The following is a 14,265-nucleotide window of genomic DNA, read 5'->3' on the forward strand; positions in this document are numbered from 1 at the left end:
ATAACTATGGAAACAAGAGGGCTGTGCCATTGATTCAGCACACCCCGCTTGGACAAGTTGGTGTATTCGATACATTTTTACTCGTCTTACCCATGCTGGTAAGGAGGGAATGATAGGATAACAAAGGAAATGTGGTGGCAGGCCTCTGAATGTAAAATTTGCCAACAAAGTAATCCAGGCAAAGCAACTAAGATACCTTCAGCGGTGACGCCAATGCCATCACGATCGTTTGAATGCATACAGATTGATTTTATTGAAATGCCAAGGGCCCAGTGTTATAAATATTGCTTAGTGATTTTAGATTTATTTAGCAGGTGGAGTGAAGCTCTACCAACCACTAATAATACTGCTGAAACTATGGTAACATTGTTGTTAAGAGAAGTTATTCCCAGGTTTGGCCTACCTAATGTCATAAGCTCAGACAATGGTCCTCATTTTAACCACTATTAATAAGGAAATATGTGCACACTGTAATATTCGACAGCAATTTCACTGTATACACCACCAACAGGCATCTGGGATGGTGGAAAGAGTCAATGGGGATTGCAAAACAAAATTACCCCGGAGGTAAATCCTTTTTCTGACAGGCAACTATGTTATAAAAAAAATTGGGGATAAAGGAAAATTTGATGGAGAAATGAGGATAAGGTAGGGAGACTGAAAGGTCACGGGGAGTCTGACTAATCATGATCTGGATCAATGTCCAATTAGGGTTAGGTAACCAGGATTTTGGTAAACAGAAATCTTGTCAGAAAAAGGGAAAGTAAATTACAAAGAGACGTCTTTGAAGATGAAATATTATATACTGCTGGTAAAACAATGTTTTTGTATATGTACTGCTTGTAAAACAATGTTTTTTATGTGGAATGTGTGAAATTCAAAGCAATGAGAAAAGTTGTGTGTCACTTTAAGAAGTTTGTCCTTTAAAATGCAAATAGACAGTTTATGGTGTGCTCCGTTAAGAAACAGGCATGGATGGGGGGCGGAGCTATACTCGAATGATAAAATGTGTTGGTTGATTATAAATCTTTTGAACCAAGTTTAAAAAAGAATCATCCCGATTAAAGTGTTAAATGAGATTGGAAATGTCAAAATTACAGAGAAAAAGAAAATGTATTATTGATTACTGATTCTGAGTGAGTTCTTTTGGGAAAGATTGTTTTGATATGATAACAGAGGTTGTCTTTTAAAAAGCAAATGAAGCAAGATTACTGTTTTCAAGCAAACAAAAAGATTTTGAAGCATGGGCTGTTTGAGGGAAATGATGGTAGATGAAAAATTGTCTTATGACTTACAAAAGGGGGTTTGAGGGAACTCACAATGAGGGATAAAAGGTGAGAAGATAGAGTAGATTGGGGAAGAGAACATATTTGGAGAATTGAATATTTAGGTGGAGAGAGCCTCTTCGGATATAATCGAATTAAAGAATAAATTCAAAGGGAAGTGTTAAGAAGGAACTGAGATACTGGAGGATCAAAGGAAGACAAAAGTGCTGGAGAAACTCAGCTGGGAACAAGTTTTACAACTTTTTATTGATACAGGAAAAGCCACTTACAGGCCCTGGGCAATTAACTAATTATGTATGGACGGCAATTAACCCATGTCTTGCCAGATCTACATTCCCAGCTTGGAGGAGATTTTGCTGGAAACCAGTGACCAAGGCCATAAAAGCTATACGATGATGGTGCTGGGACAAGAAGAATTGAGATTGTGTTGCAAAGAACAACCAAGTGTTGCTAACAACATGAACTGCTGTAAAGATTGAAGATCATCGTCGCTGGATACATTTGATTGACTGTGAACAGTTTGTGGAAACAAGGACGATGGGCTATTGATGCTCCCTTTATTCTGGGGTGGCCCAGCCCACATGGACTGAACTTTCTTCAGACTGGCAAGCTTGCGGACTAACCCACATTTAAAGGATGGTACACACCTCCTTTTAAACAAGATTGAAGTCAAACATGACAAGCGCAGCAAAGATAACCTGACTACAGACAGTAAGAGGTCTGCAAAGGCCAGTTAAATCTACCTGTTTTTGCCACAACCAAGGCACTGGTGTATTTTTAGGAAACAGTATATTTGTGACAGGCATTGTTATGTTGCAAATGCAGTGCCACACAAGAGAAGCATGAACCAGTTACACCAGCACACGGGGAATTCCAAGCGAAGCCGAATAAAGGCTGAGCAATTTTAATGATCCTTTTCCTGTCCTATGGTAGTATCTTAGTGTCACGTCCGGGGGAGGTTGGTGGCCATTTAAAATGTTTGGAGGGACTTGTGGAACGATTGTCCACTATGAAATGATTGTGTTACTAGTGTACTATTAATTTGTCCGATGAGATGCTTATGGTCTTTCGTATGTACGCAGCAAGGACTGTAGTTGTTATCAAAATTTTGATAAAAGGATGGAATGATGAAGCTGAATTTTATTTAAAAATATAAGAAGATATTAAATTGGCTTCTGGGCTAGCTTACAGCTTATATTTAGTCTCAAATTAGGCTTGCCTCAGGTTGCGGGTGTGTGGGATAATAAATCCTATAACATTGTCTCCCAAGTGAGGAAGTGACAGAGAAAGAAACAGCTAGTCACATCTTTGAAGTAAGATGCCATAAACCAAATGGCCTATGTTTATGAAGGACCAAATGACAGAGCGGAAGCAGCGAAAGAGCTAGGGTGATCTCTGTGAAGATAAAATGTCGTAAACCAAATGGCCAATGTTATCTTGTACTATGTAAACAAAAGGCCTTTGATGTGATGCATTCTGTGGAAACCTTTTCCTGTACCTCTGACCATGACTAATGTCTGTGAAATGTGCTAAGGGGACAAAAAAACCCTATTTAAGGCAATGTAATTCTGTTGTTCAGTGTGGTGGACGGAGGACGGTCAAGTGTCTGTAATGGTCACTTGACTGGAGTTCTCCCTCCCTTCCATCGGCCGATGCTAAGTAAAGTTTTGAACTGGTCTACCAAACAGTTTGTGTGGTGTCTGTTTATTAAGAAGCGAACCTGGTTTAGTAGTTAAGAAAGTAGCTTTTTCACCACCACCATGCTTCACTGCAGGTATGGTATTAGTCAGGTGATGAGCGGTGCCTGGTTTCCTCCAGACGTGATGTCTGGAGGAACTCTTTAGCATTCAGGCCAAAGAGTTCAATCTTGGTTTCATCAGACCAGAGAATCTTGTTTCTCATGTATTTTGACAAACTCCAAGCCGGCTGTCATGTGCCTTTTACTGAGGAGTGGCTTCCGTCTGGCCACTCTACCATAAAGGCCTGATTGGTGGAGTACTGCAGATATAGTTGTCGTTCTGGAAGGTTCTCCCATCTTCACAGAGGAACTCCACTAGGGCCGCCGCATTGAAGGCAGCCTCTGCCTAGTGTGTTCGTTTTTTCTATCTTTTTTTAAATTTTAGTTTGTCTTAACAGTATGTTTTGGAGGGTTATTTAGTTTTTCTATGTGGGGGAGGGGGGTAGGGTCGGGGGGAACCGTTTCCCAGTCACTTCCTGGCGAGGATGCGACTATTCTCCGAGTCGCGTTCTCGCCTCCCTCCTCGCAGCCTACCAACTGGATTGGCGGGGACCGGACCAGAGCTTCAGCAGCGGCAGCGCAGCGCTGGATTCACCGCGGAGTGGGCGATGCCTACCTGGATCGCCGTTTGAAGCTCTGGAGCGTTGGGCCGGCAGCATCAACATCGCGGAGCTGTGGTTCGTAGAGCTCCCAGCGCGGGCCGCGCTGACTTCAAAATTGCAGAGTCCTGGGATCACTTTGCCAAGACCTGCCAGCGTGAATCTCCGGCCAGCGCGGCCTGTGGACTCCGGGAGCCGCGGACTCCGGTAGGAAGTGGCCGATTCGGAGGTCCAAGCCGCTGAGATTGTCCTCCCGTTCCGACGTCGGAGTTCCATCATCCCAGCAAGCAGGCCTGAGCTGCGGGTCGCCTGTAACGGAGACTGCGGAGGGCTCGGGAGGCCCCGACCACGGGTGAGCATGAAGAACATCAGAGGAAGAGGACTGACTTTGGTGCCTTCCCTAACAGTGGGAAACTTTGTTTCTGCTGTGTGGGGATGTTTTATGTTGGAGTCTATCATGTGTGTGTTCTTTTTTTATTTGTATGGCTGTATTGTGACCACACATTTCACTGTACCAACCGGTACATGTGACAAATAAATGTATCTTGTATCTTGGAGCTCTGTCAGAGTGGCCATCGGGTTCTTGGTCACCTCCCTGACCAAGGCCCTTCTCCCACGATTGCACAGTTTGGCCGGGCCGCCTGCTCTATGAAGAGTCCTGGTGGTTCCAAAGCTCTTGCATTTAAGAATGACAGAGGCCACTGTGCCCTTGGTGACCTGCAATGCTGCAGAAATTGTTTTATACCCTTCCCCAGATCTGTGTCTCGACACAATCCTGTCTCGGAGGTCGACAGCCAATTCCTGCATTTTCATGGCTTGGTTTTTGCTCTGACATGCACTGTCAACTGTGGGTCCTTATGTAGACAGGTGTGTGCCTTTCCAAATCATGTCCAATCAATTTAATTTACCACTGGTGGACTCCAATCAAGTTGTCGAAACATCTCAAGGATAATCAATGGAAACAGGATGCACCTCTCAATTTGGAGTGTCATAGCAAAGGGTCTGAATATTTATGTAAATGTGATATTTCAGTTATTTCTTTTTAATTACTTTGCAAACATTTCTAAACACCTGTTTTCACTTTTTTATTGGGTATTGTGTGTAGATTGATGATTAAAAAAAATGAATGTAATCCATTTTAGAATAAGTCTATAACGTAACAAAATGTGGAAAAAGTGAAGGGGTCTGAATACTTTCTGAATGCACTGTAGATCAGCCATGATTGAATGGTGTAGACGATGGCCGAATGGCCTAATTCTGCTTCTATTATTTATGATTTTACAGCGCCAGAGACCCGGGATCAATCCCGACTACGGATGCTTGTCTGTACGTAGTTTGTACATTCCCCCCGTGAACTGCGGTTTCCTCCCACACTCCAAAGACATACGGGTTTGCAGGTTGATTGGCTTGGTAAAATTGTAAATTGTCCCTAGTGCGTGTCGGGTAGTGTTAATGTGTGGATCGCTGGTCGGCACAGACTCGGTGGGCCGAAGAGCCTGTTTCCGCGCTGTATCTCTAAACCAAACACCTCCCCACCACTCAACATCTTGGGGATGATGCCAACATCGTTGCATTGCCGAGGACTCAAACAGTTTGGGAAAGAAGCTCTAGTCACAAGATTTGCAACAGTAAGCCACTGATCACCAAATTTGGTGGTTTAATTATCCTCATCATTAACATCTATGACAAAATGTTTTAACATTTGTTTTTATACTAAGTTTGAATAACAGCCTGGAAAGTGCAGATTTACAGAAGCATCTACAGTGTAGTTGCTGCTGAGTGCCCCCCATCCCCCCTGGACTGTCTCCCTCGGATGGTCACGTCACACAGCTTATTTATTTATTTTACTTTTCTTTTACATCGGTTGGAAGCTGCATACTAAATCTCGTTGCACTGATGTGCAATGACAATAAAATATATTATTATTATTATTAATCCCTTAAGCACCACGATGTAAAAAAAAATCTATAGCACAAGTCAACCTATAGCTAACTGCTGCACCCTACTGGCACTACTGTCATCAAATGTGAAACAAAACAAATTTGAAATGCAATACCAGTATGGGAGATTCTTCAGTTAAGTAAAAATCAGCCTTTATTGCCAAATTTGAAATATAGTTTTTTATCTTTCATTTTTTTAATGGCAAAAACAAGGGGGAACTTGAATATGATGGAAAAAAATGCAATGCTGACGGGTAACTTCAGAGAAAATCAGTTTGTACTCTGTGTAACGCTAAAACCCAACAGGAGTGGGCGAGTTAACTGAAGGTAAACTGGGGTCATCAAAAAAAAAACCTGGCTCAGGAATTACCAAAAAAAGGGTCACCAATGACCCAAAACATAACTGTGGCTACAGAGCTTTCCCCTAATTACAAGTGTGTCTGGTGTACAATAGCATATTCTTCACCCACCTGGATAAGAACTGCTCTGATAACACTTAGCAAGTCTTTATACCTTTGGAAGTTCAATATGCACAAGGATAAAAAATGTTTAATTATATATTAGCATACCATTAAAATTAATGTAGTCACAACATAATTGATCGCATCGCTGAAAGCCACAACTTAAATTGCCCTGATCTAAACTGATGACACCATTACCTCCATGCAGTTGTGACACAACACACTGACTTGGAAATTTATCACCGATCTTTCATTATCACTGCCTTAACATACTGGAACATCCTACTTATTTCTTAGCACAGCTTTTTCCACATTAACTGCTGCAGACCAAGGTCTATCCACATAACCAAAGTGCCTCTTCATTGTAATCATTTTAGCAAATCTCTTCTACACCTTCATAAAAGGCTTTATATATCATTCTAAGATTTGATTCCCAGAAATGAACACAATATTACAGCTGTGACAAAACCAGTGACTTATAGGTGTTGGTCATGACTTTGCAGTGCTATCGTACTCCACGCTTCTATTTTTAAAGCAAGGTTCCTGCATGCTTTTTTCAAAAACGATTTTCTCAATGTCACTTTCTCAATGCTGTGTCACTTTCAAGGAGTACAGGGAGTAAAGAAGGGGGCTGAGAACACATCCTTGTGGAGCACCAGTGTTCAGAATTATCATAGAGGGTGATTTGTCCACCTCACTATGTGAATCCTCACTAATTGGGGTTGATCGTTAATCAAATTATCCGAGCCGGAGTCTCATTATTAACAGACAAAGACACAGAGGGTGGTGGGTACATGGAATGAGTGCCAGAGGAAGTGGCTAAGGTAGTGGCTAGGAAAGGTTTAGTGAGAGGTCCGACTCAGGTCTCCCAGTAAAGGGCCCCCGGCCACGCCCAGGCATCTTGAACAGCATGGAAGAATTGGGTCAAAGCTCCTGTTTCCAATATGTATGACTCTATCTGACCTACCATCAATCTGACACATTGGACACAATGTCTATTTAGCCAACTGTCCAAACGTCTGGAAATATATGGTAGAAACATAGAAAATAGGTGCGGGTGCAGGCCATTTGGCCCTTTGAGCCAGCACCGCCATTCAATATGATCATGATTGATCATCCAAAATCAGTATCACGTTCCTGCTTTTTCCCCATATCTCTTAATTCATTTAGCCCCAAGAGCTAAATCTAACTCCCTCTTGAAACCATCCAGTGAATTGGCCTCCACTGCCTTCTGTGGCAGAGAATTCCACAGATTCACAACTCTCTGGGTGAAAACATTGTTCGTCATCTCAGTCCTAAATGTCCTACCCCCTTATTCATAAACTGTGATCCCTGGTTCTGGACTCCCCCACCATCGGGAAAATTTTTCCTGCATCTAGCCTGTCCAATCCTATAATTATTTTATATGTTTCTATAAGATCCCCTCATCCTCCTAAATTCCAGTGAATACAAGCCCAGTCAATCCATTCTTTCATCATATGTCAGTCCCGCCATCCCGGGAATTGACCTGGTAACAACTTACAGACATTTAACTAAACTGTTAAAAATCCTCAAGTAGAGCTAATAGGACTTGATGTTTCAATCCATGTAGTAAGTCGGCACACTTGATATTGGCAGCGGGATTGGAGTGGTGAAAGGTAGGGTAGGTACGTCATCAAGGGTCATCAGGTGGGCACCCTCCTTCTTTGACGTTTCATTGATAAGCCCACAACGTCTCCAGAGGGCTCAACGGTGAAACCTGGTGTCCCAGTTACACCCCCCTCAGTTCCATACCCTCCTATCTTCATCTTGCAGCCCATTTGTTGTCTTTCCTTTTAATCCAAAGCCAAATGCTGCTTTTTTATGATGAATTTGACAATGATGATTGCTTGTTGGCGGAAACGACCCCTCACCCCCATTTTCATCAATAGATTGGTCGTAGATGTAGCAACAAATCCCCTGCATGCCACATCCATTTTCCAATCCCCAGCAGGCCGCAGAATGCTTGTATACTGTGATGTTAACTGGTGCCCTGGAAGTTGGCCTGATGGTACAAATGTTGTGAAGTGGACATTTCCTGCCGATGTATGAGGGGAAGCATTTGTGGTAGTTCACCTCTGTTCCAGGATTGATGTCGGCTGTCTGAGAACTTGGTTATACTGCCAAGTGTAATGAGGCGAGGCTCATAGTGCATCCTGTTAAAATGTGCCTTAGTGATGCAGGTGCTTGGCAAAGGGAGCAAGCAGGGTCTTCTCCGAACCACTGCTTCGGGTTCTGGGGTGAGGGTATAACGTCATAAGTGGCTCTGATGACAAAACTGAGCCAAGATCCCTCCATTTGATAGATGTCACGCCAGCAGTTTCCTCTTTTCCAGGCTCTCCCAGTTAGTCCATTGGCCCTGCTTGGCCATTGAGACGGCCTTGGCGTCGTTCTGCCTGCTCCCGTCTTCTCACCTCCTCCACCACGAGCTGTCTATTCTGCACTGATGTTGCCTTATGTCATTGAGGAGCTTTTGGGACGAACCCGAGCCCGGCTCTCCCGTGTTAGACTTGGCCAACCACATCCCTGAAATGAAGAGCAGACTTAGCACTCTGAACGGCTTCAGATGGGGCCCACTTCCTCCCCGTTGCCACACGGGGGGCTGCTGTTCGAATAACAGTATCTTCAGATTCAGTGAGGTTCATGACCAACCTTGCTTTAGTGCATTTGAACTCTTCCACAAGTCCTGCAATGGGTAATTTAAATTTGCCACTCCCGTACAGTCCGATAGGACTTAAGCATCGTGGAAGTCCAAGCAACTTTCACATGTGTGCCGATCATTCTTTCCAGCTTTTCCACTTTGTTGTTCGGGATTTCATACACATTTAATGGCCACATGATTCTTGGTAGTATGCCAAACTGGAAGCACCACAGCTTGAGTTTTCCTGGTAGCAAGGTCTTGTTGATGTGAGCTATGTGCGTGATGGTATCCTTTTTGAGTTGTTCAAACTGCTCGGGGTCCTTGAGCTTTGCATCATACCAACGGCCTAAGCTCTTCACTGGCATTTCTGAAACAGTTGGAAAAGTTATTCCGTCAATATGAAATCTTTGATCCTTGACCCTTTGATCCTTGACTTGACCTTTGACAATGGATGTTTTGATGAAGTTTTGCCAGAAGTCTTTGGTGCAGAGGAAAGTTGTTGTTCGTGTTGTTATATCGTCCATAAAGGCTCGTATAGGTGGCAATCACTGACCCTGCTGTAGCCATTTCCCTCCCACAACCCATTTTGATGCTCTGATAATGAGCTCCATTGCCATAGTGAAGGTCAATGGGGAGATGGTGCACCCTCCATGATGCCTACTTCCAGTGGTTGTCACGCTGTGGTAAAGTCTGATATTGTGAGACAAAATTGCAGATCCTGGAAGTAGTTTTTTAATAGATTTGTTATTGTTGCAGACACCTGAAAGAATTCAAAAACAGTCCACAATAGCGAATGAGGAACTGATCCATAGGCGTTGGCCAGGTCGAGGAACAAGACATGCCGATTATTTTGTTCTTTCTTAGCAGTCTGGATTCGATGCCATATGACGCTGGTATGTTCAAGGCTTCCTGAGAAGCCTGCTATGCCAGCCTTTTTTTTTCTTTCTTTTTTTAAATTTTTGTTAGAAATACAATAAGTACCTAATACTTGTTGACATATTACATTTCATATACAACTTCTTATTTTTTAATTTAATAATAAAGCTGGAATATGGAAGAAGAGAGTAGAAAAGAAGAGATTGACATAAGTGGTTCGTGAGATAGAAAGATAGGCCGAAAGAAGAAAAAAGAAAGAAGAAGAAGTAGAAGGAGAAAGAGAAAGAGAAAGAGACAAGGAAAAAAAAAAGGAAAAAAAAGGAAAAAGGAGATTGAAAGCTATATACCTAATTTTATGTTCCAGGCCACCCGTCACCTGATTCTGAACCATTTTATTTCTATGGTTGTGTTGCACCATGTGCTTGTAAGAAGTTGATAAAAGGAGACCAAATCAATAATATTGGTCTGCTTTACCTGCGAGGAGTCGCATTTCTTCCAGATATGCCGTTTCCGACATATTTGAAATCCACATTTTGAGCGTTGGTGTTGGCGCATTTTATTCAAAAATTTAAGTATGAATTTTTTTGCCGTTATTAAACCATAATTAAGTAGAGATTTTAAACGTATTTAGCTTATTGCCATCTTCCATTGATCCAAAGATAATCGTTTCTGTATTAGGTTCAAGTCTTCTATTAAATAATTTAATCAAAAATTTCATTCCAAAATTTGTAAAGTTTTATACAGGAGACAAAAGAGTGCGTTATAGTGGCATTCTCAGAAGCATTTATCACAGATGGGAGAGATGTTTGGGTAGATTTTATCCAGTCTTGTTTTTGAATAGTATAATCTATGTAAAATTTTAAATTGAATTAAATTATGTTTTGCATTAATCGAACATTTATGTATAGATCAGGTATTTTTCCCATGTTTCTTTCGAAATTTTTATCTGTAATTCTCGTTCCCAATCTGCTCTGATTGCCTCTGTCAATGGTGATTCTATATTTAAAATTATATTATATAAGTATGATATTAAATTGCATGAATCTGCCTTAATATTCATTGCTTCATCTAATAAATCTAGAGTTAGAATTTGATATCCTTGTATATGTTTTTTCAAATAATCTCTAATTTGAAGGTATTTAAAGTATTGGTTATTTTTCAAATTGTATTTTAATTGTAATTGTTGAAATGATAAAAAAATTCCCATTTCATACAAGTCTCCAATCCTTTTAATTCCTAATCTTTCCCAATAGGTATATGTTTTGTCAGTGAGAGATGGTTTAAATGAGGGATTATTTACTATTGGAGATAAAAGCGATAAGTTTCTTAATTTCAAAGTTAGTTTTATTTGTTTCCAAATTCGAATTGTATTGTGGATAATTGGGTTCTTCTTATATATTGTGTTATTTAATTTTATCGGGGAGAAGAGGATCGCTCCTATATTAAAAGGAGAGCAATCCTCTTTCTCCATTCTTATCCATTCTACCTGTTGGGCAGAGCTGTCCAACCAAAAAATTATGTTTTTCATATGTACTGCCCAGTAATAGTATAAAAAGTTCGGAAGTGTCAGTCCCCCAGATTCTTTAGGTTTACACAGGTGTTTTCTTTGGATTCTGTGCGATCTGTAGTCCCATATGAAGTTTGTAATATTGGAATCTAATTTTTTAAATACATTTTTTGGTAAGTATATTGGTAATGATTGAAATAGATATACTATTTGTGGTAGAAAAATCATTTTTATAGCATTTATTCTACCTATTAAAGACATGGGTAGGGTTATGCCAGCCTTTTGGATTGACGGATCAATTAAATGGTTTTGTTTCAGATACTTTGTAAGTCTTTTCACCAACACACCGAAAAAGATCTTGCCATCTATGTTAAGAAGGTTTATTTGCCGAAACTGTTCGATGGTGAACACATTTTTTTCTTTTGGGATCAGCACTCTTTGCTGGGCTTTGGGGATAACTTGCTTTTCCCACGCAACCCTCATGTTCCTCCGGAGGAATTTCAGAACATCCGGGCATTCTTGTAGACACAATACGGAACACCATTAAGGCCTGGATCAGAGGCCGTTCTTGCCTTCCTCACTACTTCTTTTACCTCACTCAGCTTGTGAGGGCTGATGTCAAATTGATGTTGTGGGGGTGAGATTGGTGAGATATCAGCGGGGACAAGTATCGGTTCATCTTTTAGCTCATAAGTATGGATGGTTCTGATGAGTGCTTCAACCTCCTTTTTTTGACGCTTTCAGGCATCCACTTTTCTCTTTTGTGAAAATGCCTTTCATAAACTTAAGGGGGTCTTTGTAGGTCTGTTCTTGCTTTTTCCTTCTTTTTGCATTGTTTCTTTAAATTCTCCACTCTGCGCATTCGAGGGCCTCTGTCTTAGGTCCTCTTGAAGGAGGTTGATGCCCTCGCCATCTTCTGCTGTTGCCTTTTTCCACAACTTTCTCAGGCCTCTTCTTTCTTTAACAAGTCGTTGGATTTCCTGGAGACGACGGGGCTTGGGGGAGGTGAAGGAGGCCTATCTTTCCTGTTGAGTTGTTCCTTCCCTCCAAATTTCTCCTTTCCATAGCTATAGACTAGATCACCCATCTTCTCCAACTTCTTTTCTGCTGATCCCTGGATTCCACTTAAGATTAAGCTCACATCTGCATTGATGATTTCCCACTCCTTGCTGTTAAACTTTGGCCATTTCACCAACGGCTTACGTCCTTGCATGTTCTCCACTTTATGTTGTGCCTGGTTGTGTCTTGGACTTCTTCCACATCCCGGAGGGTGCTGATGCTCTGCGAACTGTGGATTTCTTCCTGCCGCTGAGTTTCATCTAACTGATTTGACCTTCCTCTTGACAGAATCTGGCCTATGCGGGATCCTGGGTTGGAGATTTTCAAGCATTTCTTCTGTCCCTGATTAATTTTAAGACCATGAGTTGATGTTAATTTAGTCCAGCCACACTTACAGGTCTGTAGAACGTGTCCAGCTGCTCGTTTTTCAAGAGTTTTGCCACTTACTTGATTCAATGTCGTGTCCTTTCCAAGGTTTGTTACCGGATGGTCAGTCGATGAGTCATCTCGCAGACTCTGGGGGTATTCTTCTCTTTGAACTTTTTATAGCCAAGTGAGGGTGGCTCTTGTGCCCTAACAAGGTGACAGAGCCTGCTGTTATGGGTAGCTAACCCATAACAGCCCCGTTGGGGTATATTTCCTCCTGTCAGCTCTCTCCAAGCTGTCACATGGTCTTTCCCTTGTCGTCATCTGCAATTTCACAGCAGTCACTGGTTTTTCTTCCAGAAGATCAGTAGAGCTAATAGGACTTAATGTTTCAATCCCTGTAGTAAGTCAGCACTCTTGATATTGGCACTGGGATTGGAGTGGTGAAAGGTAGGGTAGTTACGTACAAACAACATTACTCCTAAAAAGAGAACTTAAGAAACTGCTGGTTGTACATCTATAATATCATTTATTGTTTTGTCCATGACAGTGAAATAATACTGGAACTAGAGAAGTCAAAAAAGAATGGAGTCTGGGACAACCCTGACAATGTCATCATACTCTCAAGACAAAGGAGGAGCTCCATTGTAATTTGCTGCACTGATCTCCAATTGCCATCTTTTTGACACCTCCTTATACCTTCCTCTAGTCCATGACCATTAACTAACACCAAATTAGCATCTCATAGACCGCTGCAGATCTCACCACATCAAGAGATCTTCCCTCCACCACCCTGAATCTCAACATGCTGCAACTCCACAGTGCCTGCTTATTTTTTAAACTCAAGATCCATAAATAGTACTGCCCTGTTTGCCTGCTCATTCCTCACTGAACGTATATCTTCATGCCTGGATTTCTCCCTCTTTCCCCTTGTCTAGTTCTTTCTCACTTATATCCAGGGCACTTCTCATGCCCATCACCATTTCGATACCTTCCTAACTGGTCTCATCTTTACCATGGACCTCAATCTCGATACACCTCTATCCTTCAACAGGACTCTCTTTCTTTCAAACACATTCTCCCAAGCAACATAAATTCTAAATTTCAACAACTAAACAATGAGGAAACTCGCACTTGGAGACCTTAAATGTAAACTGTTCATCCCAGAAATCTGAAGTTCTTTCACTGGTGTTCAAATCTCCAAAGATATTCTGAGAGATAAAATCAGAAGCTCCCACTGCTTTGCAACAGCATCCTCACCAGCAGTTCAAGTTATTCATCCTCATGATCTAAGAACAACACCTCATTAATTAACACCAGGTTAGCATCTCATAGGCCGCTGCAGATCTCACCACATCAAGAGATCTTCCCTCCACAGCATACAACCAGAAATTTTTTTTAAAATCCCTCTCTTCAAGCTTGGTGTTGGCAGAGTGATCAGAAAGGCAAGGACACAATTTTAAGCAATTAGAATGCATGATACTCACAGAAAGAAAGGTCTCAATGTTCTCATGAATAAAGGCGACAACGTCCTGCCAGTCTAACATGTCTCCCAGCCAACTATTCTGCCGATTGATCGTGAATTTGTGCCCTTTATGTCTTCCAGAATGAGTTACGTTCTAAGTAGAGAAACAATATAAAAATAAATTGTCAAAACAGGTAACGCATGTAATTTTTTGAAAATGAATTAGCAACATTTACATCTATGTATGGATCTCGCAAATACGTGGCAAATTAATACGTGAAGAATTAGTTAACTGGACTATCCAAGGGT

The 14,265-nt window shown here is 41.5% G+C and overlaps 1 protein-coding gene across 2 annotated transcripts in view; it reads right to left on the reverse strand.

The window, feature by feature from the left end:
• tmem245 (transmembrane protein 245) overlaps nucleotides 1–14,265 on the reverse strand; it is a 102,130-nt gene that overhangs the window by 28,971 nt on the left and 58,894 nt on the right. For both annotated transcript variants that reach the window (XM_033049587.1, XM_033049579.1), the window contains one exon: nucleotides 13,979–14,110. In XM_033049587.1, the coding sequence (XP_032905478.1) occupies nucleotides 13,979–14,110 (132 nt within the window). The remainder of the gene's footprint in view (nucleotides 1–13,978; nucleotides 14,111–14,265) is intronic.

The sequence above is a fragment of the Amblyraja radiata genome, chromosome 2 (genome assembly GCF_010909765.2).
Source record: "Amblyraja radiata isolate CabotCenter1 chromosome 2, sAmbRad1.1.pri, whole genome shotgun sequence".
Classification (NCBI taxonomy): domain Eukaryota; kingdom Metazoa; phylum Chordata; class Chondrichthyes; order Rajiformes; family Rajidae; genus Amblyraja; species Amblyraja radiata.